Source organism: Rhyacophila brunnea, unplaced genomic scaffold (genome assembly GCF_057557595.1).
Source record: "Rhyacophila brunnea isolate RB1 unplaced genomic scaffold, BYU_Rbru_1.0 scaffold_22, whole genome shotgun sequence".
Classification (NCBI taxonomy): domain Eukaryota; kingdom Metazoa; phylum Arthropoda; class Insecta; order Trichoptera; family Rhyacophilidae; genus Rhyacophila; species Rhyacophila brunnea.
Window position 1 is genome coordinate 984555 of NW_028232882.1, and position 9691 is coordinate 994245.

At 36.4% G+C, this 9691-nt stretch overlaps 1 protein-coding gene and 1 long non-coding RNA gene across 3 annotated transcripts; one reads left to right on the top strand and one right to left on the bottom strand.

The window, feature by feature from the left end:
- Positions 1 to 971: 971 nt before the first annotated feature.
- LOC147069920 (uncharacterized) lies at positions 972 to 6741 on the bottom strand. The gene is made up of 3 exons (XR_015070966.1): positions 4283 to 6741; positions 3167 to 3568; positions 972 to 2464 (listed from the first exon to the last, which is right to left on the bottom strand). It is a non-coding gene; the product is annotated as an uncharacterized LOC147069920 (long non-coding RNA).
- On the top strand, positions 1067 to 8584 carry sta (stubarista 40S ribosomal protein SA). Of its 2 annotated transcripts, none has more exons than XM_085949599.1 (4): positions 1067 to 1315; positions 1938 to 2067; positions 4539 to 4772; positions 7953 to 8584. In XM_085949599.1, the coding sequence occupies exons 2-4, from the start codon at positions 1969 to 1971 to the stop codon at positions 8517 to 8519; spliced, it is 900 nt and encodes a 299-aa protein (XP_085805725.1). In that variant the 5' UTR covers positions 1067 to 1315; positions 1938 to 1968; the 3' UTR covers positions 8520 to 8584. The 2 variants fall into 2 exon arrangements, with proteins under 2 accessions (XP_085805725.1, XP_085805724.1); XM_085949598.1 differs by having other exon boundaries at positions 1067 to 1132.
- The last annotated feature ends 1107 nt before the right edge of the window (positions 8585 to 9691 follow it).

Below are 9691 nucleotides of genomic sequence, written 5' to 3' on the forward strand. Positions count from 1 at the left end.
ATTTAAAAACTATAATTAAAGTAGGGAGTAAAATTATATTAACGCGCGTGTTTGAACATGTACCTAACCGATTTTTTTTTTATTTTTTTTTAAACGGTACATGTTCAAACACGCGCGTCAATATCATTTGACTCCCTACTTTAATTATAGTTTGTCAATTTATGGCTACGGCCGTACGTTGTAGCTTAACCACTGGGGAATGACAAAAGAAATGGCGTATTTCAAAAAAACACTATCTTATTCTTAGGTCAATAATTATTATAAAGCAATCATTATTCATAAGATGTTTATCACACTTGAATGATCAAAGACATAGCTTATAATAAATATCTTTAGAATCATCTTCAATTGTGTTAATCTTGGCGATTTTTTGAGTAATAAAATGCCTAATTCTTGTCAAATTTGGGATCACAGAGATTATCAATATAATTTTTTATCGTGAATATTTTACAAAAATTATCTCGTAATAAATTATACTAATGGTTTTATAAATGCGTTTAAAAATTAATAAACGTAAAAAATCTTAACACCACTGCACAGTTATGTACCGAAATATGACTATATTCTAAAACATTAGAGCGAGAGGTTTTAAAAGAATACTATTTTATGTATCAAAAATACTTTATGCAGTCATTAAATGTTTAAAATAACTATAAAGGATAATAAGGCTTCAAAATTATATAAATAGATTATCTACAACGTTTAAGGAGTGTCCAGGATCATGGTTTGAAAATACGATAAAAACTCAATTTTGAGCCAAAAGTACTCTGATGTGTGCATGCCTTTTTAGTTACTGACCAACGGACGAATAAACTGTTACTATAATTTTTTGTTAGCGTTGTTTTCATATTTGGATTTAGATACATAATAGAGTGAAGACGATTTAAAAAGTTCTTGATACTATTGGTACAATTGGTATAATTTTAGTGTAAGTATTAAATTAAATTAATTGTGGTTGAAAAAGTAATATGTCATGAAATTGTTCGCAAATTAAGTAATACTGTGAACTAAATCAAAAATTGTTATGTTGGTAATTGTTAAAACTATAAAGTTCAAAGTTGGTATCACTTGGTAAACAGGAAATATCGTCGAATCGTTCATTTTTGTTCCACTCCCAGTGGCATTTACACGCGTGAGTATTATCAGTAAAAATATATTTAATCCATCCTTCCCATAAAAGTGTTGATCGTTTTCTCGTATATATTGCAATCGATTAGTGGTTTGCATAATGTATTTTAGATTGATATACGTAGATTGCCACGGAGACATGAACGAGTCCACACATAACCTAAAATGGCATATGTCGTGCCGGAATGTGAGTTATGCGATAAAATAACATGTTTATGTGATGAACAACCACGTGAATCGTACCTAATGTATACGGCTGGCTTTTGATTCAACTTCTGCAACTAAACTGTGGGAATATGGTTAACTTAGAAATGGTTTTGTTATGTTTATCACGTTTGACATTTGCTGTCATTTACCATGATTTCGCTTCGCCGGGACGTTGGATTTTTCACATTAATCCCGGCTTTACAATTCAGAATGCCAGTATTTATCTTTATATCCTCTGTAGCGACCGTTTAATACTATTTTAACTAATTTGGGCCCCATAATCAACATGTACGTAATACATTTTTCGGAAATGTTTTCTATACAGAACAATATTTTTACACTAATTTTAACGGATTATAAATCAAAGGCTGTGCCTCTTCACAGTGGCCCAAAGCGTGGTAAATGTCGGTGCTCTCTGATTGCTCGTTGAAACACACACTTTGCAGTGGTGGGCATCATGTGACCAGTCACCAGTTTCATTCATCTGACTTAGGTTATTGTGAAAGCCAACGTGTAATACATGACCATAACCAGAAAGTATTAGTTGCATTACTGGTGTCACTCCACAGGACGAGTGTTCTAATTTAAAAAATTGTTTTCAGGTTTGCATCGTAACTCATTGTGAACGCAACAATGTCGGGAGGACTGGATGTATTGGCCTTGCGCGAGGATGACGTCACCAAAATGCTGGTGGCTACCACTCACCTTGGCTCCGAAAACGTTAATTTCCAGGTAATTATAAAACTCATTGGCATTTTTGGTGAATATACGATAGTCAATATTAAAAGTGGCATGAAATTGGACATTTATTTTTGGAATCACAATGAATGTATGTCAGGTAATTTATACAATGTCAAACAAGATAAATCTACCTATCGATGACTGAAGCAAATATGGCGGTCACCATTGGTACCTAAAATTAGTAATTTATTACAGGGGGCCGTCGTTATCCGAGGACAATTGGCACCAAAAAACACCTCTCAAAGTGAATCTGCTTTAAACGGGGACCACAATTATTTAGTAAATGGGTTTAATTGTGACATTAGAAAAGAATTTGACTTGCGCTAGACAGAAATAGCGTAAGAGTGTGTGATTGAAGGAGATGGTTGACTGCGCTAGTGTGTATATACTAGATATGGGAAATGAGTCACTTAATGAGGACTCCGACCGAATAGCTCAATTACGGATAGTGATTTGTTCGGACTAATTAGGTCAATTGTGTCTTTTGTTGCCGTAATAAAATGTATAGTTACTATTTCTTCCTATACTGCGCGCGCACTCTCGCGTATCTCGTTCGCCTCGAACGAGATATTCCGTTCGCCGGGCAGCGTATCCTTTGCACCCACGTTTCTTCCTATACTGCGCGCGCACTCTAGTTCAACGGAACGAAATATTCAGTTCGTCTGGCAGCGTGTCCTTCGCACCCACGTTTCTTCCTATACTGCGCGCGCACTCTAGTTCAACGGAACGACAAATTCAGTTCGTCTGGCAGCGTGTCCTTCGCACCCACGTTTATTCCTATACTGCGCTCGCAACTCTAGTTCAACGGAACGACAAATTCAGTTCGTCTGGCAGCGTGTCCTTCGCACCCACGTTTCTTCCTATACTGCGCGCGCGCTCTAGTTCAACGGAACGACATTCAGTTCGCCTGGCAGCGTGTCCTTCGTATGCACGTTTATTCCTATACTGCGCGAGCTGGCGAGCACTCTCGCAAATCTCGTTCGCCTCGAACGACATAAGCGCCAGGTGACACGGGACCGATTTGTTCGCTGGCTAAAGATTAGTTTTAAAAGATACGTTCGTTCGAGAACGACGCATGTCTAGTATATACCTAGTTTTTCTTGCATTCTTCTGCAAATTCGTAACTGTGGGGACGGGACTCTTAACAATGAATGCTCGGATAATGAGGACCCTCCGTACTTGAAATTGTCTGTGTGATCCAGAACCAAAAACAAAACCAAATCAAATCCTAACTAACTCAAAAATAAGTAGGTTTTGGTTTGGTTTGGTTTTTGGTCTCGAAACACATTAACCACAAAAACGATATAGAGTACTATAAAATTACCTTATAAAACTAAAACCTTATACAATATCAATTTTTAGGTTAGGTTATGCTGCGATAGGTTTTGTTTTATTATTTAAAATTTGCCATTGCGATTACTTTTGTCATCGACTGGTCGAGTTATCTTATTCATGGAATACAAATGCATATTAATTAATAGTTTTTAATTGCCTAATTCAGGGGGGGGCAAACTGCGGCCCGCGGGCCGCATGTGGCCCGCCATCATTAATTGTACTTCTGATTACGAATAACTTTTTTTATATATTTTTTAAAAAATATTGACAATATATTAAAATTTGAAGAATTTCTTGTTTCGTAAATGTATTATCTCAGTACGTCTTCCTTGCGTCTCGTCTCACACTATGTAACCACTATTTTCTACGTTGAACATCGATTTCAATAGATATTGATAGTGTGCCGACAGAGCTACAACTTGAGATTATTGATCTGCAGTGTGACACTGATTTAAGAGAATTGCATCGTTGTGAATAAATCTCCAAATTTTACAATGCCCTTAATTCAGACAATTTCGACCAACTTAAAGATTGTGAAAGAAAAATGTTCGTTATTTTTGGATCAACCTATATATGTGAACAAAAATTTTCGATCATGAACCTCAATAAAAATTCTTTACGATCAAATATCTCCGATGCCCATCCCATTTAGAAGCAGCTTTGAGAATATCAACTACAAAATTAACACCTGAATTTAAAAAAATGTTAAAAAATGTACATCAGTTTCATTCTTCTCATTAATTTTTTGTAATGTTTATTTTTCGTGATAATAAATAGTGTATATCTAAAAATGGTATTTTACTTGCGGCCCGCCGCTCATTTTTAATTCTTGAATTTGGCCCTCCATCCAAAAAGTTTGCCCCCCCCTGGCCTAATTGGTCTGACATACGTTCATTTTGTTTCTACATGTATTTCAAAATATGAACTTTAGATTTTTAAGTTTTTTTGTATTTACAATACTGTCGATTAAAATAATACAGATCAACATGATGATTAATCAATTCCGTTTCCAAAAGTCTGATGACCTTTGATGAATTATGATTCTCCCAACTGACGATCTCGTTTGTCACCGATCCTTCTGTCCACATTAATAAGGGACGTCAGTTAATACTTAATTACCATTTCAGATGGAGCAGTACGTATACAAGCGTCGGTCAGACGGCGCCCATGTGATCAACATCCGCAAGACGTGGGAGAAGCTTCTGCTGGCGGCCAGAGCCATCGCCGCCATCGAGCACCCCGCTGAAGTGTTCGCCATCTCTTCGCGATCCTTCGGCCAGAGGGCCGTGCTCAAGTACAGCTCGTACACCGGTGCTACACCCATTGCTGGTCGCTTCACCCCTGGTGCCTTCACCAATCAGGTTATTTTCCCATTTCGTCCATCTAAAATATCCAACTGAATTCATACTGAAATGGGTGGTGAACCTAGGCTGAATACGTAGTGGAGTGCGTACCATTTTTGCAACACAACATTGGCGTTCAATCGGATTGATAATTTGAATATTTTTTTTTTTAATAATACACGGTAAACACGTCTGCGAACAACTATTTTCTCAATGAACTATTTCAAATCACAAGTAAAACTTTGCCATTGGCATTTAGTTTAAACTCACCCCCACATATTAAATGAGAACCAGTGACATTGGAAAATGAGTTAGCCCTTCATTTGACCATATGGTATTAGCTGATTTTTTCTCCCTTTTTGGATGAATGCTTGATATATGGCTGGGGTGTAAAACCACATATGTCGAAAAATTCACTTTTTGGTTTTTTTTTACTGATTCTATGTCAGTGATGCACAATGAGTGCACACTTGTGTATAAACACAAAAGTCAAATGCTGTTAGTATGGTGTTTAATATAAATGAACACAATCACAAGTTATTGCCCTCTGAAAAACGGGATGTAAAAACACATAAGTCTGACTTATTAGTGTTAAGTGGCAACAACAGATGACTTCTGGTGTTAGTCGCCGTTTGAGAGTTCATTTAGTTTGAGTATAATATTGATGTTCTGAACTCATCAAAGGCGTGTCAACTATTTAAACTGATTAATACGTTATACTTGTATACAAAATAATGTCAAAAGATCAAAAAAAAATACTTCATTATCCGATAAAACAACATTGACATGGTCGCAAGGTAAGTTTACCACACTTTTGACAAATGCTATTTTTTCATAAACATTATTTTATTGGGAGTACATAGGTATAGGCTTTTGATTTCACAAAGTATACAATTTGAAATTAAGTTTCATTTTTTAACGTTAACAACATATTAATGTGATTTTTGTATTTCAGCACAAGCAAAAACGTTGCCATTTGACTCCGCATATGAGTTTTTGGATCAAGATCAACCTTTAACCTCTAGTGATACTAACCGTATCAATAACTGCCGAAATGACATTAATTCGGATACATCGAGCCAGAATCTTCAATGTTTGGCTTCAACACATGAACTTAATTATTTGTACGCCCAAAATGAAAGTACAGTATATGACTTAAGCTCTGATTACTCTGTCATTGACCCGTTACATATTCCTCCATGCCATATTAAAACTGACACGACAGAACCAGGTTCGGAACATAATGAAATTCAAGTAATAGTTTCACAAGAGTCTCCGCAATCATCAAAAAAAGACACTAGAAGTATACGTGAAGAAAGAAAATGCAAAAGAAACAGTGGCAAAGAATACCATTCAAAGGTTGGGAAGTTAATTAGAAAACGCATTCAACACCCTTTATCTAAATGCAGAATGTTGTGCCAAGATCGAATCATGGAAAGTCATCGCATCAAGCTTTTTGAAGAATATTGGAATCTTACACAGCATGACAAAAGGAGTGCTTACATATCGTCATTAATTTCCATTCAAAATACAGCCGTTCACCGACCTAGATTTCAAGATCCCAGTAAGGAAAAATTTAGGTTAAAGTCTTATAATTATTCGTTGGATATTGAAGGTAGTAAAATTAAAGTATGCAAGGGTTGTTTTCTAAAAACGTTTGGTGAAACAGGCAGTTTTGTTGATCTTGTCGCCATAAAAAAACGAGCTACTGTAGGTGGCACACAAACCACTGACAATGAGTCAGCACATCCTTTCAAATAAATGGAGCGATGAAGATTTGATGAAAGTTTCTGAACACATTAATAAATTTCCATCTTATGAAAGCCACTAACTCACCGTGTTTATGACAAAAAATTCTTGCCATCACATTTAACCAGAAAAAAATGTTCGATATGTACAAATCGGAAACTGAGAATCATGAATCTATTCGATACTACAGGGAGTAATTTCACAGACTTCGGAAGTTCGGACCATGCTGATTGAACAGAAGAAAAAGAAAATTATTAGTTACGATTGGTTTCAGCTAGTCAGATCGTGCGGAAATAGATTTGAAGTCATTGAAATGATACAATCTGGCTTTTTAGAATTTTCCAGGTTGTTGAAAGGCCCACTTGTGCTGAGAAAGAAAGACGAATCTGGCAACCCATTTAGTGGCACAATGCTCATTGGCTGACATACAAAAAAATTCATAATTGTTTATTTCAAACCAAGCCTAGAAGCAGAAGAATCTTTCAAAACACTGTTTAAGACTGCGAGGTATTCCAGAAAGGATGGAAACATGATCTAACTTTTCCTCGGGTCACCAACGCTCCTTCACCTATTAGCTAAGAGAAAAAGAATGACCTTATATCTCTATTGCTGCTAATTACAACTATCTTTCATGACTTTTATCACACCTATTAGCTAAGAGAAAAAGAATGACCTTATATCTCTATTGCTGCTAATTACAACTATCTTTCATGACTTTTATCACCAACTGCCCTCCAGGAACATACCTGATATTCAGATTTAGCGGAAACATGTAAACTAGAAGAAATATTAATTATATTTAGTTTTCAATGATTATGTATTTTTTGGTGTTTCATTTGTATAAATTTCGTTTTTAAAAATAATAAGATTACGTTCCTCTTTGTAATATAAAGTTATATTCAATAAATCTGGTATTTGATAAAAATCAAATGTTTTCTCAATATTATGGTTTTATTTGAAGTTTTGGCCATGATCACATGAGTCGGCCAAACAAGAAAAAAAACTCATGTCTATACACATAAGTCAGCTTTTTACTTTATTTTAAATATTTCATACTTATGAATTCATTACATATAAAATAACTATAAACTGAAAAAAAAATTAATTGAATAGCAAAGCTTTCTTGAAAAAAAAACCAGATATTCACAAAAAACACTCTTGAAAAATGTTTTTTTTGACTTATGTGGTTTTACTGGCCACAATATATGGCAAAATTGATGCTTGCTGGCAATGGTCACTCTTCCCTGTTCTTGTAGTAGGCATGGCCGCAGGTTCATTCAAATTGCTGATTTACATGCCAAATTCGGGATGATGAATAATTCTAAGGAACCACTGAATCATTTGTGATTAAAACAAAGAATAATTTTATTCTGACGCAACTGATACCCATAAAACATGTGTAGTTATGAGAGCTTATATATTTGACGTAGGAAAATATTTGGGTTTCAGATCCAAGCAGCTTTCCGGGAGCCTCGTCTGCTCATCGTGACAGATCCCCGCACAGACCACCAGCCCGTTACGGAGGCGTCATACGTCAACATTCCTGTCATCGCTTTCTGCAATACTGATGCGCCTCTGCGTTTCGTCGACATTGCTATTCCATGCAACACCAAGTCATCCCATTCGGCTGGTCTGATGTGGTGGATGTTGGCCCGTGAGGTTCTGCGCCTTCGTGGATCTATCCCACGTGAAGGACGTTGGGAGGTAGTGGTGGACCTCTTCTTCTACCGTGACCCCGATGAGTCTGAGAAGGAAGACCAGCAGGCCAAGGAGTTGGTTGCACCACCCAAGGCTGAGGTCGCTGCACCTGTTGCCGTTGAGGAGACATGGGCTGAGGGCGATGCCCAGGCTAACTGGACCGAGGAAGGTGTCGCCGCTGCTGGAGGTGCTCCTGCTCCTGCTGGAGATCCCGCTGTACCACCGGTAGCCACTCAGGATGAGTGGGCCGCGGTATCCGCTAACCCCCCACCTGCTGCCACTCACTGGGGAGGTAATCCCACTGACTGGACTTCGTAAAGCTCATCTCATGTCAACGGATTCGCATTTGCGTGAATGAAAATAAAATTTATTAAATCTATAAATATTTTTTATTTTTCCTAACATATTTTCGGGAAATTACCAAGGGTTTGATTTGACAGGTACCCTTTGATTACTATCATTTGAATTGACCGAAACTGTTTGAAACAACGCTAATATATTTAAAGATATGGTCAAGTATATTAGTCTATGGATACAGTTATATAGTGGTAGTCATTGAGTGGAGTCTGGTTGCATCAAATTGAAATCTTTGTTCGAGTACTTACGATGTTCTACTTTAATGTGTTAAGGATATTTTATTTTATTTCAAAACTCGAAAGGGTCGTGCCAGTATTGAAAATTGAGGCAGACTGCCGCATCAACGCAGTACTTGATTCCAAATGGATCATAGTAGAGCATATTTGGAATTAGTAATATGTTGACACGGTCCTCACTTTATGCCTCGATTTTTGCTGCTGTGTCTTGGCCATATCCATGCGGAGAACTTATATAATAACTTTTTATACCTATGATAATATCATATATTATATTTGTAGGTTTCAACCAGAACTGTTTGAAGTTTCAGTTTCAAGAGTACAAATTAGAATGTAATTAATAATATTGTCCTGTTCTGTAGTAAACATGAACTGGAAAAAATTACCTTGAGTTTAACAAAAATGTTCCTTTCCTTTTTTGAAACTATGAAGTCAGGAAACTAATTTTTAGATTGAAACCGTATGTGGTTTAGAGCCGTGTGCCATACTAAACTTATGATTTCTGTTCATGAAAATATATTTTCACTAAGTGTATGGTATAAACATAAACGGATACATCAGATGCTTGTAATATACTTTGTGAAAATTTATTTCCATAAACAAATCATATGTTTAGTATGACAGCTCTAAACCGCATACGGTTTCAGTCTATGGATGGCCTCAATAGCTTGGCAGTGATTAGCAATTAGATTTTGCTTTTGGTCATCACAATCCTTCATGCGTTAATTTATTGTTTTATAATCTATATTGACTTAAAGGAACTCAGAAATAATATTGACTCCCAAGCCGCTGACGTATGAAGCACATTAAATAGCGGATTATAGTGTGACATTATTAGAGAGATGCACTTTTGTGATTGGTTTTGTTGAAACAATAGTAGGTATAGTATAGATGCAG

Coding starts and splice junctions, on each gene's coding strand:
- sta (XM_085949599.1), top strand. CDS start 1,969: ATGTCGGGAGGACTGGATGTATTGGCCTTGCGCGAGGATGACGTCACC. Junction 2,068..4,538: donor CCGAAAACGTTAATTTCCAG/GTAATTATAAAA, acceptor TTACCATTTCAG/ATGGAGCAGTACGTATACAA. Junction 4,773..7,952: donor CTGGTGCCTTCACCAATCAG/GTTATTTTCCCA, acceptor TTTGGGTTTCAG/ATCCAAGCAGCTTTCCGGGA.